Source organism: Lepus europaeus, chromosome 8 (assembly GCF_033115175.1).
Source record: "Lepus europaeus isolate LE1 chromosome 8, mLepTim1.pri, whole genome shotgun sequence".
In the NCBI taxonomy this organism is placed as follows: Eukaryota; Metazoa; Chordata; class Mammalia; order Lagomorpha; family Leporidae; genus Lepus; species Lepus europaeus.
In genome coordinates, this window is record NC_084834.1 from 22117165 (window position 1) to 22139697 (window position 22533).

At 46.5% G+C, this 22533-nt stretch overlaps 2 protein-coding genes across 2 annotated transcripts in view; one reads left to right on the top strand and one right to left on the bottom strand.

The window, feature by feature from the left end:
* LOC133765234 (ATP-binding cassette sub-family E member 1-like) overlaps nucleotides 1-22533 on the top strand; it is a 1116285-nt gene that overhangs the window by 684136 nt on the left and 409616 nt on the right. The window lies entirely within an intron of this gene.
* Nucleotides 14568-20340, bottom strand: LOC133765764 (uncharacterized). The gene is given in 2 exon segments (XM_062199321.1): nucleotides 14568-19537; nucleotides 19649-20340. Coding segments are annotated over 2 exon segments (5226 nt in total). The 5' UTR covers nucleotides 20189-20340; the 3' UTR covers nucleotides 14568-14851.

The following is a 22533-nucleotide window of genomic DNA, read 5'->3' on the forward strand; positions in this document are numbered from 1 at the left end:
CATCAAGGAAGTGGTTAGCAAGATACCTATTGCTGAGGCTGGCGCTGTGGCAAGGCAGGTAAAGCCACCACCTGCAGTGCCGGCATTCCATGTAGGCAATAGTTCGAGTCTCGGCTGTTTGACTTTCAATCCAGCTCTCTGCTGTAGCCTGGGAAAGCAGTGGCAGATGGCCCAAGCCCTTGGGTCCCTGCACCCATGTGCGAAGTCCACAGGAAGCTCCTGGTTTCTGGCTCTGGATTGGTGCAGCTCCGGCCGTTGCGGCCACATGGGGAATGAACCAGCAGATGGAAGACTTCTTTCTCTCTCTCTCTCTCTCTCTCTCTCTCAGTCTTTCTGTAACTCTGCCTCTCAAATAAAATAGATAAAGCTATAAACCTATTGCTGGAGCTGTCCTCACAGAAAAGGAATAGGGACTAATGTTCAGCAGAGATAAGCCCATGGATACACAAGGAAACTGGGTGACATAAGGCTGTGATATCCAACTGACTGGAAATGTTTTTCACTAACTCCAGGATCACTGGTTCCCTTCATTACCTTGGGGGCCTATGAAGAGATGTTTCTTCTTTTCCAAGTCATAGAGGAAGCTCCATTGTCACTCAGAATTCTTGACCACAATGAGGCCAGTGGGTAGGTCAGATTCACAGGCAGAGGTCTCCTGGGTGTGTGTTCCAGGTGCACTGCTATGGGCAGGAGGACTCTGCTGTCGGGGCAATAGCAAGATTCTGCCTCATTGCTGATGCCTTTCTTGCACACACAAGGAAGGTGAGCAGCAGTCAGCCAACCACGAACTGATGATCCTTTCTCTGCAGCACGAAACCTGTAGACACAGGAGAGCTGTCAGGATGGCTGGTGCTCCCCTGACATCTGCCACAAACTATCTCATGGAAAACTGATCAGATAATAATTTGATTTTCCACAGAAAATAAAAACAAGATAGCTTCCTCAAGACTTTGAAAAACAGGAGAGGACATTTGCCAGGAGGTGGTTCTCAGGGCATTGTCTCTCTTATCCCTCTTTTGCCTCTCAAGTTCCTCACTTTTAAAGAGAAAAAAAATCTGACTCCTGTACCCACTGCACAGGGTTGATGTATAAGTCAATGTGGAAGCACTTCAAAATCTTCCACACATGTCAGGTTTTGCTATCTTCTGCACCCTTAGTATTCATTTCAGTGGAGATAAAAGGCTGGGGTAAATATTCACGGTTGTTCTTTTCCTTGTGAAAAGACTGTGTTCCTAGTGGAACAAGCTGGTGGGCTGAAGGGACCAACAGGGTCTGGAAATTAGCTAATGCCAAACACTGTATACACCCCAGACAGGTATCCGGGCCAGAGCTGATAACTTCCAAATGCTGTTTGTTTATAAAGTCTCACTAAATTTAAAGAAAAATGTTTAAATTGCATCATAGTCATCTGAGCCAACAAACAACAAAGCAGAAACAAGTTTCCTCAGGGTACTTTTACCCTTTGCTAGGAGCACGAATAATTCCAAGCCTCTGAACTTGCTTGTATTGCTAACTGCCCACAAACCTGGGAGCCATCAGAAAGCACAGCTGCTTGAAGTCTTTGATTGACTTAACTTTTACAAAGTTGTCCACAAAAGACAATGAAAGACGGCCATGGCCAGGAAAACATCATGAAAACGGATGCCCACAATGACTCATCAGTGGCAAGACCTGAGCGTTCACATTGCATCTAAATCTTTCCTGCCCTTCACCAAGGTCTGTTTTATTATCCGTCAATCTCATCTACCTTATTTTATAACAACACTTTCTTACCTCATCCATGAGTTATCTTGCAATTTCTTTCAAGTGGGCAAATTTGGTTTTGTTTTGGAACTTTTGTAATATGTCCTAAAATAGATGGAGAAGGCCTGGCAGGGCTCCAAAGTCCACCATGAGACTTACTCTCAGGTAGCAGTGGGGTCATTGCCCCTTGTGCTTTCAAACTTGTCTAATCCGCAGATGAGGCTCGGCGCCCAGAAAGATGCCCTGTCCACCCACACTTTCTACCAAAGTCAAACTGCTCACTTGTCTAAAAGCCAAGTCTTGAAATCAAGACCAAAATTCCTTAAAATACGTATTGTATTATTCCAGATGTCCTGAAAAGAAAAAAAAAATGTTTTCAATAACCTGTGCTAGGATTTAAATAACATTTCTTGACTTCTAGAAGAGGAAGCAAAGGCTGGCATTGTGGTGCAGGGAGCTAAGCTGCCGCCTGCGACGCCGGCGTCCCATATTGGAGCGTATGACTGAGACGCAGGTGTACATGGAGCGCTCCACACCGAAGTGGCCACGCACCTGCAGCGGCGAGGGCGCCCCGCACAGCCCTAGGCCGCTGCTCCACCACAGCCGCCCCGCGCGAGCCGCCTTCCTGTCCCTACGGGTCAACATCGGCTGTCGGAGGGTCGCTGCCCCAAGCCAGCAGCCGGGGACTGCGTCCCGGAGTCAGGCCGGATCCCAGCGCAGGAGGCCGGCTGGCATTCGGGTCTGGCACCAAATCCTCAGGTTTCCGAGGACCCCTAGCCACACACTCTGCGTCCACCCTTCCTGTCCTCTGCTCCAGTCCCAGTTCCTCCCCCAAACCACCGGAGAGCGCTTCCCACGCACTCAATCCCCAGCTTCGCCAGCACCTCCAAGGGGACCCGCTGGGTCCTCGCCGCACCCCCGCAGCAGCCGCCCTGGCGCTTGGCTCCGGACCCGGAAGAGCCGACCTCTGGCGTCTCCGAGGGTCGTGCGGGACCCTCCAGACCCCGGGGTCCACTCGCCGAGGCGCCTCCCCGTGCCCTGAGCGAGCGCGCCGCGACCCTCCCCGCAGAGCCTCCCCTTCGCGGGCAAGGGTGCGCGCAGCCCGGTCAGGGCGCTGGCACCGGGTCAACACCGACGCCGTCCCTTCGGAGAGGCTCAGAGGCGGAACTGCCCTGGGGCGTCCCCGCGGTCCGGTCGGTACCAGGGATCCGCGCGGGGGGCGACGGAGGGGGAGCGAAGCCCCTGGGACCGGGGTGGGCTGGGGGCTTCCGGAGCTGCCGGGCGGGGGCTCAGACGGTGTCTTGAGTTTTGTCCACCGGATTTAGGGGCGGCGGGAGGCAGGGCTGTGAGCGCGGATGCGCCGCGGGGTCCGCCCGGGGTCGCGGCGGGTGCACACACTCCCGCCCGGCCGCTGCGCGAGCGAGGCGGGTGGAAACCTAGGCGGAGATTTTTCGATCGTGCTCCTTTTTAGAGTCAAGGTCTCTTCCTTGTAAGGAAACCAAGGACCCACCTCGAAAGGGCCTGGGAACAGGGGTTGTTTAGTGATAAAGTAGCAAATTCGACAGGGGTAGCGGTCGGCCCCAGCACGCGCTCCGTTCCCGGACCTGGGTCTTGTGCGGGATCCTCCTCTCTCTTGGTAGCTCTTTCTGACGACGTAAGAGAAGGGCAGGTCCCAGCCACGGTCCGGCCACGCTTCTGACCGAGTCCTGGTCCAGGGTCCCCCGCCGGGCGGCCCCAGGCTCGCTCTGCTCATTCCTCAGCTCTGCTAGGGTGCCTCCCTCCGCCACTCCTGGGAGTCTCCCGCTCCCGGGTCTCGCTGCACTGGGACCGGGTTTAGGCGAAGCTGCCCAGGCGCGAGGTCAGCCCGGCCTCTCCCAGCCGGTTCTTAGGGCTCCCGGGGGCTGCTGGCGGGGCTGAGAGCCGCCGCCCGGCGCCCACCCGGGGGTCCGCCCCAGAAGGACTCTCATAGGATGCCAAGTGCCTTGGTCCTCAGACAGCCGCGATGGTGAGCTGTCCCTGAAGCGGTGCGGAGAGAAGCCCGCTGGGGTGCGCTGTGCGCGGGGCTCGCTCCTGGAGCGCACCAAAGCCCAGGTGTGCGTCTCCCAGCGTCTCCCTCTAGGGAGGCCAGGGTCTCCGCGCAGGGGACCCATCCCAAGCCCAGAAGGTGGCAGCTAGGGGAGGATCTCCCGGAGAGTGAGCGGCGGTGCTACCTTGGGTGCTGGAGGTACAGGCACTGTCCCACAGGCCTTTCTCCATCCTAAAGCTTGGGTCCCCGTGGAGCAGGCACCGACCTGCCTGGGAACCCACAGCACGGTGCCCTAAAGTGTTTTTTTTTTTTTTTTTTAATCTGGTGTATTAATATTTTTGAACCCAGAAATCCCCACTTCAACTTCCAATCAGAAAAGCTGAATATCACAGTCTCAGAACCTGTACAGGCATCTTATTTTGAACATTACAGCATCAGTGACATCTGGTGGAATATCTAGGAGTTGCAATACAGCATTATGGCGCTATTCTGATTTTTCATGTAAATACACCTAATATGTACTGAAAAGATAAAGTTACTCAGGTGCAAAACATTTTGAAGTATTTGACCGTAAGGGGTCTTAAAAAGCTCATGAAAAATGAATATTATGAAAAACATCAGCAAGGATTTCAAATTATTTTGTCCCCAAATACAATTCTCTTTTGAATTCCATTTTCCATGAACTTTCTGAGGTAGCTTCAAACATCTGGCATCATGGCACGCACACTCTTGTCCCTTCACATTCTACTACTTGTCACAAACGCGTAGATGTTATTTAATGCTACAGGCATATAGGCATGCATCTGTGAAAACAGTTATGGGACATATTCTTAGGAGTGAAATGACCGTGTCACAAAGCATGGGGTTTCAATTTTAACATTGTTAAATTGGGGCCGGCTCGGTGACGCACTAGGTTAATCCTCCTGCTGCAGCGCCGGCATTCCATATGGGCGACAGGTTCTAGTCCCGGTTGCTCCTCTTCCAGTCCAGCTCTCTGCTGTGGCCCCAGGAGGGCAGTGGAGGATGGCCCAGGTGCTTGGGCCCCTGCACCCGCGTGGGAGACCAGGAAGAAGCACCTGGCTCTTGGCTTCGGATGGGCGCAGCTCCGGCCATGGCGGCCATTTGGGGGGTGAACCAACGGAAGGAAGACCTTTCTCTCTGTCTTTCTCTCTCACTGTCTGTAACTCTACCTTTCAAATAAATAAATAAAATCTTAAAAAAAATTGTTAAATAGCATTCCAAAATGTTTACATAAATGGACATAGCAATCCCTTTGCCAGTTTCTGGTAGCCCGAACCCTCCACTTCTTTGCCTATTACCAAAATTCAAACTCTTCTGGTAAATGAAAGGAATGTGATTTTACTTGTTTTTGAACATTGATTGAAGAACCAAACCCATTTTTCTTTGCTTTCTTATGAGGTCGGGAGTGTGTTTCTCTTAAAGACTCGCAAAATAATCTTTTTTCTGTTAGAGAATTTAGCCTCTTTTCAGTCTTAGAAATTGTAGTCTTGCAATTTTGTTGTTTGTCTTTTGACTTTATTTTTACCAAATAGAAATGTTTTTATTTTTATGCTTTCAGATTCACCAATCTTTAGAATTGCTAACTTGCAAAGGCTTTATCCATTTTGATATAAAAATCATGAATTATAATAAATGTTTCTTCTAGTAATCTTTATGGCTTCTTTTTTTATCTCAAAATATTTGATTTATTTGAAAGTTATTTGGTGTAAAGAATAAGATATATATCCAGCCTTGTTTTATTTCCTAGCGTGGCTAATCTGTAGTCCCACGATTTTTTTTTTCTTAATCTATTTCTTCCACAGTGATTTGAAATGCAATATTTACCACATTATATTTTTCATGAATTGAATTCAATTCTGAAATTGCTTGTGTTTCACTGTCTGTATATTAGGCAAGTATTATAGTGTTTAAATAGCTTTAGAATAAAGTTTGCTATTTTATTTAATAGACTATTTTTCATATGTTTTCCCTTCTATTGACCATAATCTCTATTTTCAACTGTTTTCTTATTTTCCTTATTTGTTGAGTCTTAGTACGGAACTCTGATTCATTTATCAAATTAAAAATGTAACTCAAACAGCAGCAGATTATGATTACATTGAACTTTTATTCATTTTAGGAAATAGAACATATCCACAATCTGCAAGATTAAAGTAGGCCTTCTTTTCCAATTAATTATACTTATAAAACTGTTTTCAGAATTGTATTTCCTTGGTTTTGGTTAACAATAAAGCCCCACTGAAATTATGATTATTAGAAAAATACTTTAAGTAAAAAGCTATTATTGTTGAAAGATAGTTTGTTGCTTTCTAAAAAGTTCAATGTGGAGTTGTATATGATTTAAGATCTCCACTTCTAGCTATAAACTCAGAGAACTGAAAATATATGTTCAACCAAAGCTTATACATACAAGGTCATAGTAACACTAGTCACAACACTAGCTCCAAAGCAGAAACAACTAAAATATCCATGAAGAGATGAACAATAATCAAAATGTGGTATATCCATAAAATGGATCATTTTTCAGTCATAAACCTGAATAAAGTACTAATATACGATTCCTTCAAAAAAGTTGTGAAAAATGTAATTGAAAGATGAATTTATTTTGGTGCAAAAAATTGAGATCTGTGCATTTTTTTCCACAATACCTATTTTTTGTTAACTGAAGATCCTTGGATTTCAAACTTCTTTTGCACAGAAATAAACTTATGTATAAACTCCACTTTCTATGAACTTTTTGAAGTACACCTGCTATTAAGTGGATGAATCTAGAAAAAGTGGAATGTGAAAGGAGCCAAATTCAAAAGGCTCATGTTGAAGACCTCCCATTTACATCACATGCCTGTGAGACCTCTTTCTCTCTCTGCCTCTGCCTCTCTGTAACCCTGCTTTTAAATAAATAAATTTTTAAAAAGAAAAAAAAAAAAGAAAACCAATGCTCTTAGGTTCTCAAATGTGTACTTGCACTTTCGTATTAATAAAAGCTCAGATTAATATAGTCACCCCATGTGTTTGGTGAATTAACACAATAAAATAGTTTATCTTGTTTGTGTAAGTGCCTAATGGCAAAGGATTGTCAACGTAAGTGATAGTCTATCTTGCTGTTGCTGGTGCAGTGCTTTATCAAGCTGTTCCTGTGAGTGATAACTTTATTGCACAAAGTGACTCAGCAACTCGGGTCCTTGCCTTTCTACAGTTTCCTGGCATCTCAAAGTCTTCTCCATTCAACAGATGGAGGAAAAAGAGTAGAAAACATAACAACCTTCCTCATTACAGTTTCAGCCTGAAATCACACACATTTCTGCTCATATTCTGTTGATAAGAATTAGTCACAGAATCCCACTTAAAGATAAGAGACCTTTTGGGGCAGCTGCTTCCACATAGTAGCTCTATAATATGTAAGGGGAAATGCAGATTTTAATGCACAGAGAGTTGATTGTACTATAATAGCTGCTGTAAATACAGCTTATGTTTTTAAGGACATACATTTCTATGCATGACAATCAAAGAAGCTGAATTAAGCAAAATACACAACGGATTACTGTTGCTATAAATAAAAATCCCAAAGGGCAACGGGGCTTAGTATTTCAACATATATAAAGCATTCAGCAAATGTTCTCTGCAGTGGCCTAGGAGTTATTTATCATATCACAACGAATAACGACTGTGATGGTTAATCTCGCCTGTCCACCTGACCAGCCTGTTAATGTAGACAGAATGCTTGTATCCACCCCCTCCAAGTTCATCTGTGGAAACCTAGCCCTGGGTCACTGCTCCTCCTCAGAGGACTCCTGTGAGATCCCCTTCCTTTCCTTCTCCAGTTTTTTGGGCCTGCCTCTTGGCTTCCTTCCTGGAGTTATGGTGGTTTTTTAGGGCCTTGCAGTACCCTCGTTTGTGCTCCCCTGGAGATTCTCGAGATCTCTTGAGGGTTGGCACTTGGCTGGGAGGCTGAAGGGCTGGCGGGACTGCAAGCTTGATGCTCCTGTGTTCTCTTCTCTATGGGGCAGGCGCAAGAGCGATGGTTAGGAAGTGTGAGCTGCAGGATGGCAAAAGCCACGGTGCTGGATGCCGAGGACCCGGCTGGTTCCACTGTGGCTGGTAGCAAATGTGGATGTCTTCTTGGAGCCAAGCCTGCACTAGAAATAGCCAAGGCTCGGAGTCCCAATCAGAGAAAAGAAGCACATTTCTGTGATGCAGGAGCTACCTAGTTTATGATGTTTTGTTAAAGCAGTCCAAACAGACCAAGACAGGTAGGAGGTTCAGTTGTTTGCTTAAACACCAGCCTAGACATTGTGAAGGTATTTTGAATATAGAAGAACATTTACAATCAGTTAACCTTAAATGAAGGTTATAACTCTTGATAATGTTGTTCTCATGACACCCAGTCCATTGAAGGGTTTAGGAACACAAACTGAGGTTAACCGAGGATGGAATTCTGCCTGAAGATTGTAACATCCACTCTTACCTGTGTTTTCAAACAGCTTGCTTGCTCTGCAAATTTCAGTCTTGCACACCCATGCAATCTCAATCCCATGAGCCAATTTTCTCCCTCTCTCCCTCCCTCTTTCTCTCTCTCTCTCTCTCTCCCTCCATCCCCTTTTGTCCCCCTCTCTCCCCCTCTCTCCTTCTCTCTTCTCCATATCTGTTGTTATATCTCTCCACATCTCTGTCATTCTTTTTCTCAGCCCTTTCTGCCATGTGAGGATGCAGGCGGATCCCTGACTGATAGCCATAAGAGTATGGTTTCCTTCTGCATCCGCTAAAATAGATGCTTGAATAATTGAATAGAAATTTTTACAGGATTGACTCCTCCAACATCATGAGAGCCAGTTGTTCAGTAAGTTAAGAGCTGATAAAATAGGTAGATCTTCATGTGAAACAAAAAGATGGTTTTCCAATCATTGTACATTTATAAAGGGAAACCTACACACAAGAACACAATGTCCCACATTTAACCAGCGTGCACATCTACACTGACACACATCACACATTCCAGCCGACACCACCACCACAAAGATTCCACCGAAGTTTTATCCATTTGGAAGTGTAGAGTGGGCCAACCTTCCTAAATAGTGTAGTCAAAATACCAACCTTCAAATTCCAGCTCTGTTGCTTAACTAGCAGTTGTTTAACCTTGTAAAACCTCAGTTCCCTAATCTAAATAAGGTACATTGTAATGCCTAGTTTATGATCATATTTTACATGTTTATTATGAGAATTAAAAAGATATGATCTATGCACAGTGTAAGTAGCTTAGCAGTATATAAGCAATCTTCAAAAAGTTCACGGAAAATGGAAATAAAACATAAGCCTATTTTGGTGCAAAAATATTTTTAAATCCATGGAACATTTTTTTATTGTAAGTATTTTCCACAGATTTTATGAAAACCTTGTATATAAGTAATTAGTCAATTCTAATTCTTGTTATTATTAAATATTAGATTTATTCACTTTCAAAGACACAACAATAATATTCATCTGATAAATTGGAAGGATGCAGTGGTCTGGGCTAAATATTAGTGATTCAAAACTGAAATTTCTCAAGTGTAGCTTGTATAATGATGGATAAGAATAGGCTCTTTTGGTTGCTGTAGCATAAAGGTTACCAGTAAAAATGCAAATAGAATAAATATAACAAATGGGAATATTAGGAAATAACACCTAAATTGTATTATGGTTGTTTTATGATTGCCTGGAAAAGAAAATACAGCTCCACTGATAAGTAACAGATGTGCCATTAAAATTGAGTGAATGTTTAATTATCTGGGAGGGACTGGGAAGGACTCTTCAAAGTGATCTACAATTCACATTAGAAATAGAAAGATCAACGTCCTAAAACCTCCCTATTTTTTCCTCCATATTTTAAGGTTCTATGCATTTTTAGAAAATCTTTAAAGTGGAGCTTAAAGCAATCAGAAGAGAATTTCTGTAAACTCCCTTTACCACATCCAATACCCTGGCCAGCATTTTGTCTTCCTTCCTATTAATTGAGATGAAATGCCTGACTCACCAGCTGCTGGGGAGGTGCAGCATCACATGGGCAGGTCCACTCCTAGTATTGTGTATCCTGTATTCCTTTCATCCCGCCCACTCATGTACATCATGCTTCCGTCTAACTGTTCTCCTCTCTCTTTGCCTATTGAGTCATCGTTTCCACTCAAGAATGTACTGCCTAAGCTAGAACACCTTCACTCTCCCTAACAAATCCCCACCTGTCCCAATATAAACCATCTTTTCCCTCCATCCTGAAAAAATAAGCCATGCAGGTTCTGCTGTTTTTACTTTGATCCATTAGACTGAATGACTACACATTCCCTTTCTTCTCTCCTTATACTGGGATAGGTGTTCACAGAGTGTGTGGATATGCGTGCTTGTATTGTTTGGCAGAGAGGATGTTTCTGGAAATTTTTCTCATGTGCTCATTGTTTGGCTGCTTAATCTTAGGCCAATCACCACTCTCAGTTTTCTCATTTCTACAAAGCAGTGAGACTGATTGAGTTTGACAATGCCTCACCTCCAGATCATTTTCATGTCCAGAGCTAAAACTTAACTAATACCACAAGAGTTCTAATACCAGCAGGGCCCACTGAGGCATGGAGTACTCAGGAAAGAAGACGTGGAGAACACTTACAAGGACAAGGGCCATGCTGATGTTCTCAGCCCTGATGGACAATGGTACATGAGAGGAGCAAGGAAATTCTACAACTGATAGATTATGGGATAGAGGGCTGGCGCCTCGGCTCACTTGGCTAATCCTCTGCCTGCGGCGCCAGCACTCTGGGTTCTAGTCCTGGTTGGGGCACTGGTTCTGTCCCAGTTGCTCCTCTTCCAGTCCAGCTCTCTGCTGTGGCCAGGGAAGGCAGTGGAGGATGGCCCAAGTGCTTGGGCCCTGCACCCGCATGGGAGACCAGGAGGAAGCACCTGGCTCCTGGCTTTGGATTGGCGCAGCGCGCCGGCCATAGTGGCCATTTGGGGAGTGAACCAATGGAAGGAAGACCTTTCCCTCTGCCTCTCTCTCCCACTAACTCTGCCTGTCCAAAAAAAAAAAAAAAAGATTATGGGATAGTCAAATGAACCAACTTTTCTTTATAATAACATATATATACATATATATGTGTTATATATGTGTATATATGTATATATATATATATATATATTTGACAGATAGAGTTAGACAGTGAGAGAGAGAAAGACAGAGAGAAAAGTCTTCCTTCCATTAGTTCACCCCCCAAATGGCCGCTACAGCTGGCGCTGTGCTAATCCGAAGCCAAGGGTCAGGTGCTTCCTCCTGGTCTCCTGTGCGGATGCAGGGGCCCAAGCACCTGGGCCATCTTCCACTGCCTTCCTGGGCCACAGCAGAGAGCTGGACTGGAAAAGGAGCAGCCGGGACTAGAAACTGGCGCCCATATGGGATGCCAGCACTGTAGGAGGAGGATTAACCAAGCTAGCCGTGGCGCCAGCCCCGATAATATATATTTAATAGGAATGTAATATCTATCCTTGTGACTATTGTACTGTTCTTCCACTCTGAACAGAAATTTACTACTGTGTTCTAGTTCCTTAAGCAAAGTACATTAGTAGATAACTTTAAATGGAGCCCTCCAATTAAACATCAAGGTTATCAGACACAGAGAAGCAACTTAACAGGAAACTGGATCCATATTTGTTCCATCCAGAAAAAGAGCTACCCCATAAACCAAATGTAAGGTACTGGAGCCAAAGTTGATTTCATCTTCAACATGAACCTTACCCAGGATTCATACCATGAGATAGTCAAAATCCTGGTCCTCATAGCAACACAGTGACACCAATATCTGCCTCCTGCATCAAATGATAAAAAGTGGAAAAAGAAAGAATAAGAAAATTTTCAAAGGTGATTCAGGACCCCAGTAGTTTTCTAGAAATAATACCAAAGTTGACCCCTAGGACCAAATATACCAAGGAACCCAGCCAGGATCCCTTGAATCTGGCACTGGTCAAGTGACCCTTGGAGTACTTAGAGATGATGCACTGTTTAAAGAAGTGTTTTAGGAGAGTTTGTTATGAAGCAGTAGCTAGTGATACAGTTTTACCTGTTCTAAAGCTATTTCTTCTCTATCCCTCTTGTGAATATATATACTCAGGTTTTATTTATAATATGCAAATACTTTCTAATGGGGTTCAATTTTTATAGATATATTTCATCTTTAATAAATATTCATGAAGTTAGTACTTTCAGATAAATATATGTATTTATAATTTTTATTATTTATGGCTCATTTTCCTTGAAAATAAAAGACATTTTATTTTTAAAAAGAAGATTTTTTTAAAGAAGAATTACAGGGTCATAGCAAAAATGGGAAGGAGATACAGGCATTTCCAACATATGTCTGCTCTTGCAGGTGTATGGCTTCTGTTATCAGCATCTCCCATCACAGTGGAACCTTTGTTGCAGTTGATGAACTTTATCGACACATCCTTATCATTCAACATTCTTAGTTTACACTCTCAGTGTTGTACATTCTATGAATTTGGACCAATATGTGATGACATGAATCTACCATTGTAGTATTGAATATAGTAGTTTCACTGCCCTAAAAAATTCACTGTGTCCCATCTATTCATTCCTCTCCATCCCCTAACTCCTTACCACCAGTGATTTAGCTCTGTGGTTTCTGTCTTTTCCACAATATCACATGCAGTCTTCTCAAATTGAATTGATTCACTTAGTAACATGGACTTAAGTTTAAAAGTTGAAGTAATTTAGTAGATTATTTCAAGACATTTTTGAAATATGAATTTATAAATTAAAAACATAATCTTCATAAAGCCACACATTATTTTATCTTGTTAATAACTGATTGAAAAACTTCATTACTATCCTGTTCCTTAAATGGTTTTGTAGGGCCCACGCTGTGGCATAGCTGGTAAAGCTGCTGCCTGTGATGCAGACCTCCTGTATGAGCATCTGTTGGGAGTCTCGGCTGCTCCACTTCTGATCCAGCTCCCTGGTAATGGCCTGGGAAAGCAGTAGAAGATGGCCCAAGTGCTTGGGCCATTGCAACCCACATGGGAGACCCAGATGAAGCTCCTGGCTCTGACCAGGTTCAACCCTGGCCATTGGGGTCACCTGGGGAGTGAATCAGCCCTTGGCAGACCTCTCTCTTCTCTCCCTCCCTGTAACTTGGACTTTAAAATAAACATTAAAAAGTGTTTCTGTAGTTCACCTTGTCCTTATTATTGTAGAAAACTTAGAGCAATTATTCCTTGCGCTGAAGCTGTCTGTTGGAATTGAACACTTAGGGAAAGTGAGGACTCGGCTCATAGATATCTTTATTTGTTCCCAGAGGGACTGACTTGGGCCCTGGCAGGGATAGCACCCATAAAATGTCACTTAGCTGAACGATTTCATGAATTGTTTGTCCTTTCTACAAAAGGAAATGATAGCATTAACATTTATAGAAGGTACAAGTTTATGGTAGAGGTTTACAAAAAGCATACCTAAAATGGCTTTATAATTTCATTTCCTATTACATAAATGAGTATCATTAAAATTGTCAATACTTTGATAAAATAATTGCTGTTGTTTTCTTTAATATCTTCCATGCTCTAAAACTTTTACAAAAATGATTTATTTATTTGAAAAGCAAAGTGACAAAGAGAGAGAAAGAGATCTTCCATCTTCTGGTTCACTCACTCACCAGCCAGAGCTGGGTCAGACTGAAACCAGGAGCCAGAAACTACATTCAGGTCTCCCACATGGGTGGCAAGCACTCAAGCACTCGAGCCGTCATTTACTATTTCCCCAGGTGCATTAGTCAAGAGCTAGATGTAGCAGCTTATTTGCATTCATTGTGCACCATATACAAAAGCTCACAAACCTTTTGTTTTTAAACAATTATACATATAAAATTTCTATATGGACTAAGAAGAAACTTTAATGAGCTTATTTTTGCCCTTTATATCAACATGTAAAGAATCATGTACTTGCCAGTCCTGCAACTGGATTTCCTGTCTATTTCATTGCTAATCGAACACAAGTTTTAAAAGGTGTTGAACAATTGATATCTTTTTTAGACCTCTCTAAAATCTCTGAAGCACAGTGTGGGTTGGAAATGTTGGACCTCTCAGTTGCAGAGATGCCCACTTGCTCGGGAGGACGCCCAAAGATCCAGACCAGTTGATGCAAAAAGCACGAGGTTTTTATTGAACGTTTGCGCAAACGGGCCCCCACCTCAGGCAGTGAGGAGCCCTGAGCGGCAGTTTCACACAGGTTATATAGGCAACGAATTAGCATATTCCTAATGCGCATGCATAGGATTGGTCAGTTCAGAGGGACCATTAGCATATGGAATGCAGTGGCAACACGGGATTGGCTGGTTCGGAGGGACAATTAGCATATGGAATGCAGTGGCAACACGGGATTGGCTGGTTCGGAGGGACAATTAGCATACCGGAGAGTGCTGAGGAGAATGCTGAGGAGAGTGCTGAGGAGAGTGCTGAGGAGAGTGCTGAGGAGAGTGCTGAGGGGAGTGCTGAGGAGAGTGCTGAGGAGAACGTGCTGAGGAGAGTGCTGAGGGGAGTGCTGAGGGGAGTGCTGAGGAGAGTGCTGAGGAGAACGTGCTGAGGAGAGTGCTGAGGAGAATGCTGAGGGGAGTGCTGAGGGGAGTGCTGAGGAGAACGTGCTGAGGAGAGTGCTGAGGAGAATGCTGAGGGAACGTGCTGAGGGGAGTGGCAGCTCTGCTCTGGGCATGCCTAGAGGTTCTCTGAAGGGGATTGACTTTTCCTTCCCAGAGAACGTCCTGCCCGCTGGACTCTGGGGAACATCTAACCTCTTAAGAAGCCCCTGATATCTGCCCAGGCCTAGTTTCTTGTCCCTCTCCCCCATAAGGGTCCTTCATTCCCTCCTTTTCTTTTTGCAAAGATTTTAATCCTAAAATCTATTGGACCGGCCTAGGGAGAGCCTGCCTTACTGGAGGGAGGGAACTCTGTTCTTGCTGGACTGGGTTGGGTTCCACGTTAACAATTGTGGAGCATGGGGATTGGAAAAACAATGGGGAAAGGCCAGGAACATCATAAATATTAAACAGTTTTTGAAAGTCTTAGCTTGAGTGGGTTCTGAGTGCGCTGGAGCTTCCATTTGGCTGGTCTATCCGGATCCTCGGGGCCCTGGGGAGGTGGTGCTCGCTTCACGTGTAAGGCGTGGACCCAAGCAGCGATTCCGTCGACCTTGAGAGCGGTGGGAGTTGTCAACAGCACAGTGAAGGGGCCTTTCCACCGGGGCTCTAGAGTCTTAGATTGGTGCCTTCGGACATACACAGCATCACCGATTTGGAAAGGATGTGGAATGGTTGTCGTCTTGGGTTGGTAGGCTGCTGCAAGAGGTTTCCAGACCTGGTTCTGGATGATCTGGAGTGCTCTCAACCGGGCCTGTAACTTAGGGGCATCGGCAACGGAGTCACTGGCAAGGTCAAGCAAGCCTGCTACTGGTGGGGGCCCTCCATAAAGGATTTCGTATGGTGTCAGCCCGCAATGAGAGGGCGTGTTTCGGACCCGGAACAACACCATAGGGAGGAGTTGGACCCAGTCTTTAACACCAGTCTCCAACGCTAATTTGGTCAAGGTCTCTTTAATTGTTCTGTTCATTCTTTCTACCTGTCCTGAACTTTGGGGTCTATAGGCACAATGCAATTTCCAATTTATGCCTAATGCTTTGGCCACCAACTGACTTACCTGGGAGACAAACGCTGGGCCATTGTCGGACCCGATTACCTTAGGCAAGCCGAACCGGGGGAAGATCTCCTCTATGATCTTCTTAACGACCACCTGGGCGGTTTCCCGTTTTGTGGGGAATGCCTCAGTCCATCCGGAGAAGGTGTCTACAAAAACTAGAAGATACTTATTCCCATAACTGCCCGGCCTTATCTCAGTAAAATCGACCTCCCAGTTGATTCCTGGTCGGTCTCCTCTTACCCTAGCTCCCTCCGGGAGCTTGAGGTGTCTGGCATTTACCTTGGCACACGGAACACAGGATTCAGTCACCTGCTGGACTAAAGAATCAAGTCCGGGGATGTAATAAGACTGCCTATCTTCCTGTAAGGCTGCTTTTAGCTTTTTGTGTCCCAAATGAGTCCATTGATGGAGGCTGGTAATTATTTCTTTAGCCAATTGGTGTGGCAGGACTATTTTCTCTCCGAGCCTCCAAACCCTTATTTGTTCATCATACTCTGCACCGAGCCGCTGGATCGTATCTAAGTCTTGGTCCGAATAGAGGAAAGGTGGTTCCCTCGATACTTGGGTGGGCTCAATTGTCTTTAACGGGAGTACCTGTTGGCTCAGGGCTGCCGCCTTAGCGGCCTCGTCTGCCATCCTGTTTCCCCTTGCTACGGGGTCGTCTCCTCGTTGGTGCCCGGGGCAATGAATTATACTCAACATTTTGGGCAGGAACAGGGCCTGTAGAAGATCTAGGATTTCCTGCTTATTTTTAATGTCCTTGCCTGCTGAGGTTAAGAGGCCCCTTAGCCGGTATATCTCCCCATGTACATGGGCAGTGGTGAAAGCATACCGACTGTCTGTGTAAATGTTGACCTTTTTATCTTGTGCCAGTTTTAAAGCTTGAGTTAAGGCTATGAGCTCGGCTTTTTGAGCAGAAGTTCCAGGCTTTAAGGCACTTGACCAGATAACAGTTTTTCCATCCACCACCGCTGCCCCAGCCCTCCGCTCACCGTTCTGTAGAAAGCTGCTCCCATCCGTGAACCAGGTCATTTCGGCATCCGGCAGAGGCTGGTCGGTTAGGTCTTTTCGGGTGCTGTGGGCCTCAGCCAGGATTTGATGACAGTTATGGATTACCTGGGCCTGGGGCCCCAGTTCCGGGAGCAGGGTGGCCGGGTTTAAAGAGGTGGCAGTCCCAAACCGGACCCGCTCTGAGTTTAATAACATAGTCTGGTAATGAGTTATCCGAGCATTTGAGAGCCACCGATCTGGTGGCTGGCGGATAACTGTCTCCACAGCATGAGGTGCCACTATGGTGAGAGGTTGGCCTAGAGTCAATTTATCCGAGTCTTTCACCAGAACTGCCACGGCCGCTATCATGCGGAGGCACGGAGGCCAGCCGGCCGCTACATTGTCTAGCTTTTTTGAAAAGTATGCCACCGGCTTTTTCCAAGGTCCAAGCATTTGTGTTAGCACTCCCTTCGCCACTCCCTTGTTCTCATCCACGTATAATGTGAAGGGCTTGGTCATATCAGGGAGGCTCAGGGCTGGGGCTGACAATAGGGCCTTTTTTATGTTGTCAAACGCCCGCTGTTGCTCTTCTCTCCATTGAAAGGGAGCATTGGACTTCGTGAGGGGGTACAATGGGGCTGCCAGCTCCGCAAACCCAGGAATCCAAAGGCGGCAGAATCCCGCACTCCCGAGGAATTCCCGCATCTTTCTGGCATCGGTGGGGGGTGGAATTAGAGCAACCACCCTTTTTCGGCTCTCTGTCAGCCACCGTTGCCCTCCTTCTAGGAGGTAGCCTAGGTAGGCCACCTGTTTCTGACATATTTGGGCCTTTTTCGCGGAGGCTCGATAGCCCAATTCCCCCAGTCTCTGTAGCAGGGCCCCGGTACCTTTTAGGCAGTCCTGCTCAGTTTCAGCGGCAAGGAGGAGGTCGTCCACATATTGCAGGAGGACCAGGTCCGGATGGTTGACTCGGAAGTCGGCCAAATCTAGGTGCAGAGCTTCGTCAAACAAGGTAGGCGAGTTTTTAAATCCTTGGGGCAACCTTGTCCAGGTGAGTTGTCCTGAAAACCCGGTCTCTGGGTCTTTCCACTCAAAAGCAAAGATGGATTGGCTCTGAGGGCTCAGTCTTAAACAAAAGAATGCATCTTTTAGATCTAACACAGTGTACCATACGTGGGTCGGAGGCAAGGTACTTAGCAGATTGTAGGGGTTGGGCACTGTGGGATGCATATCCTCCGTTCTCCTGTTAACCTCCCGCAAGTCCTGTACCGGGCGGTAGTCACCCGTACCAGGCTTCTTTACTGGTAGTAGGGGGGTGTTCCAAGGTGAACGACAAGGTTTTAAAATGCCTAGGTGTAACAGTCTCTGGATATGTGGCCGGATACCTTCCTTAGCTTCCTTGCCCATCGGATATTGACGAACTGACACAGGAATGGCCGTGGGCTTCAGATCTATGATCAAGGGAGGCCGGTTGACAGCCAGCCCTATTCCCGCAGTCTCTGCCCAGGCCTGAGGAAAATCTGTGAGCCACTTGGGGTCCAGGGGAGCCATGGTGGACGAGGGCCTCTCGAATAATCGGTGTTCGTCCTCCAAGCGTAGTGTTAATACTTGGAGGGGCCGCCCTCCTGAGTCTGTGATGGTAGCTCCTTTCTCATGGAAGTGAATTTGGGCTCCTACCTTCGAGAGTAGGTCCCTGCCCAGGAGGGGGTAGGGGCAGTCTGGCACTAGTAAGAACGAGTGTGTCACAAGTCCTGTACTTAACTGGACCTCTCGATTGGTTGTCCAGCGATATAACTTCCCTCCAGTTGCCCCCTGAACCCAGGAAGTCTTGGAGCTTAAAGGCCCTTTTTCTGAAGTCAGTACCGAGTGCTGGGCTCCCGTGTCAATCAGGAAGGTTACCGGTCTGCCCCCTACTTCAAGGGTTATCCTGGGCTCAGGGGGGGGCTCCTGGCCCTGACTCACCTAGTCGTCTTCTTCCAGGGACAGGATTGGAACTGGTCTCCTCTTTGGTCCCTGTGTTTTCTTCGGGCAGTCTTTGACCCAGTGTCCTCTTTCTTTACAATAGGCACATTGATCTCTTTCCACCCGAGGCTTTTGTTTGTCTCCCAAGTCCCTATTCTGTCCTGGTCTACTCCTTTCTGTATCCTGCACTACGGTGGCCAAAATTCTACTAAGCTCTCGATTACGTCTTTTGTCTCTTTTGTCTTCCCTTTCCTCCTGCTCCTTGCGGATCCTTTCCTCCTTCTCCTCTCGGGTCTCCCTTTTGTTGTAAATCTTTTCTGCCTCCTTCATTAAATCTTGTATAGTATACCCCTGAAGCCCCTCTAGCCGCTGCAATTTATTGCGGATGTCCGGCGCTGACTGTCCTATAAAGGACATGATTACATCTCCCTGCCGGTCCTCTGCCAGGGGGTCAAACGGGGTATACATACGGTAGGCTTCCATTAATCTTTCTAGGAAGCCTGCCGGCGTTTCCTCAGCCCCCTGTACTACTGCACGTACCTTGGCCAAATTGGTGGGGCGCTTTCCAGCCCCTCTGAGACCCGCAAGGAGAATCTGGCGATAAAGACGAAGTCGCTCCCTACCAGCAACGGTGGTGTAGTCCCAATCAGGACGGGTTGAGGGAAACGCCTCCTCGATTTCGTTTAGCAGTAGGGTCGGTCGGCCATCTGCTCCAGGGACGTTTTTCCGTGCCTCAAGGTAGACACGCTGCTTTTCCTCAGTAGTGAGGAGGGTCTGCAGAAGCTGCTGACAATCATCCCAGGTGGGCTGATGAGTCAATAAAATTGACTCGACCAGCCCAGTCAGAGCCTGGGGGTCCTGAGAGAAAGAGGGGTTATGGGTTTTCCAATTGTAAAGATCGGAAGCAGAAAATGGCCAGTACTGCATCTGGCCAGCCACCGAGCGAAGAGGAAAAGCCTGCGAAGTCCAGACGCTTCCCGAGCCCCCTGCCTGCCCCCGACGGAGGCGCAGGCGGCTGGAGGGCGGGGAAGGCGCTAAGACTTCTTCCCCTGCCCTCGTGGAATCAGGGGATGGTGCAGAAGGTTGCACATCCCGCTCTGGTTGTTGTGGGGGTTCCTGCGGGGGAGCAGGCTGGCCGGGAAGATAGGGTGGGGGAGAGTCAAAGAGCAGAAAGTCCTGATCAGCCGGAAGAACCGGTGGCTTGTCAGGTTTTGGATCTCGAATCTCCTTCAGAGGGTATAGGGAGGAGGTTGGCACAACCGGGATAGGAGGAGGGGGTATCGGGGAGGAAGGTATCAAAGGAGTTGGGGATGGCCGAGGAAGGGGTAACGGGGTCCGTATGGGCTCCGTCGGGAAGGAGAAGGGTTCTATCCAGGGAGGGGGGTTACGTGAAAGATCTTCCCACGTGGTAATGTAGGGCACCTGATCAGGGTGTCCATTGGATCCTGGCTGAAAGACTCGCGCCTTAATCTGTAAAATAATATCGAGGTTAAAAGTGCCATTCCTTGGCCAGCCGACCTCGAAGGCCGGCCACTCTGAGGAACAGAATTTTGCCCATCGTTTCCTTTTAACCTCCACTGAGAGGTGGCGCGCGCGTTCTCGAACGTCCTTCCAGTGATCTAGAGTGAGACTTAAAGGGGTGGTTATTTGTTGACCCATGGGTGCAAAGATTTCAGCCCAAACAAAAAGAACAGCCAATGCACAGACATATACAGTAAGCAAGACAAACCACATGGCTAGGACAAATCGAACGCTATTGCGCTATTTTTGGGAGCGGCTGCCTGACCAGCCCTCCCCGGGAAGGAGGGAGACTTGGTCTCCGACCCACCTCCAGACCACCCCGGGAGCGTCTTCCGGGGGAACGGACCGAGGGTTTCCCCTACTGGTCTCACAGACCGGAGCGTCCTCCGGGGAACGGACCAGGGGTTGCTGGGCACACCTGCCTCCCCCACTGGTCTCACAGAGTCAGGTACTGGCCAGTCAGAACACTCAAGATGAAGAACAACAAACAGAAAACACTTAATTATACCTCCAACTGGTCCGCAGAGAATGGGTCTGAGGGCGACCCCGTACGGGCCACCAAAATGTTGGACCTCTCAGTTGCAGAGATGCCCACTTGCTTGGGAGGACGCCCAAAGATCCAGACCAGTTGATGCAAAAAGCACGAGGTTTTTATTGAACGTTTGCGCAAACGGGCCCCCACCTCAGGCAGTGAGGAGCCCTGAGCGGCAGTTTCACACAGGTTATATAGGCAACGAATTAGCATATTCCTAATGCGCATGCATAGGATTGGTCAGTTCAGAGGGACCATTAGCATATGGAATGCAGTGGCAACACGGGATTGGCTGGTTCGGAGGGACAATTAGCATATGGAATGCAGTGGCAACACGGGATTGGCTGGTTCGGAGGGACAATTAGCATACCGGAGAGTGCTGAGGAGAATGCTGAGGAGAGTGCTGAGGAGAGTGCTGAGGAGAGTGCTGAGGGAACGTGCTGAGGAGAGTGCTGAGGGGAGTGCTGAGGAGAGTGCTGAGGAGAACGTGCTGAGGAGAGTGCTGAGGAGAGTGCTGAGGGGAGTGCTGAGGAGAGTGCTGAGGAGAACGTGCTGAGGAGAGTGCTGAGGAGAATGCTGAGGGGAGTGCTGAGGAGAGTGCTGAGGAGAACGTGCTGAGGAGAGTGCTGAGGAGAGTGCTGAGGGAACGTGCTGAGGGGAGTGGCAGCTCTGCTCTGGGCATGCCTAGAGGTTCTCTGAAGGGGATTGACTTTTCCTTCCCAGAGAACGTCCTGCCCGCTGGACTCTGGGGAACATCTAACCTCTTAAGAAGCCCCTGATATCTGCCCAGGCCTAGTTTCTTGTCCCTCTCCCCCATAAGGGTCCTTCAGAAAAATGCAATCAAGACAATTGATTAGACATCTCCATGATTGGTTTAGGCACAGGTGCAGTTGGCTAGAGGAATTTCAAGGGAACTATATTGGGACTTTCTGAGATAATGATTCTGTTCCTGCATTTAGACATTTTTATATATGGCCCTGATGCTGAGAACAGCTGTGGCCCTCCTGAAAAACTGAGGGAAGAGCCAAGAGGATCACAAGATTTTGAGCTGGAGCCCTGACTACTAGGCTATTGATTTAACCACACTGGAAACCCTTACTTGCTGACATATTGTTGGAAGCACTCACTTGCAGGCTTATTGTTGTGTAAGTTGAATGTGTTCTTATTGATTAAACCACGTTGAGTAATTTGCAGCTAAGAGGAATCTCTTGATTTCATCCCAGTGTCCTTAGGGACTGGGGGGAACTCTGAGTATGGGTACTGTTACTCCCAAAATTTTATTTATCAAATATCAGTTTTAGTTTACCATAATTGCATATTACTCATGCTAAACTAAGACTCTTGAAAGACTTATACAATACTTAACAAAGGAGAAAGTACAGGAAATGTACACACTGCATTTTTGTCTTATACGAGGGGGTCTTCAAAAAGTTCATGGAAAATGCATATTATGAAAAAGCTTCCACTCGTCACACTTTCTGAAGTTTCCTCATATAAACAAATATAAATGCTTTTTAGATTCTTCAGCTCCTTGCATTCCAGAAAATTCAGTAATTTAAACCATTTCCTTTTGATTATCTTCTCTCCATGCTTCAAAACCTCTTCCAGTATCCTAAATAACTACTCACATTAATATTTCAAGATCTCAGAATTTTCCTGGAAGTTGTATATGATATTTCTTTGTCAATGAGTTTACTTTTTAGTAAACTTTTAATTTTAGAATGGTTTTGAATTTACTAAACAGATTGTGATGTAATAGAGTTCCACATACCCCATACCCAGCTTCCCTTATTATTAACATCTTATGTTACTATATCTTTGCCACAGTTAATAAACCACACCCAGCTTCTCTATTAATAACATCTCATAGTAGGATTTGTCACAGTTAATGAACCACATCCAGCGTCCCCTATTTCTGTTTCTATGCCATTGAGTAGAATTTGTCACATGGCTAGTTAGTACGAGGAAAACTGGAAGACAAAGTATTCTGAATTGTAGCAGCAGCTTTAAAAAAAAGGAATCTTAT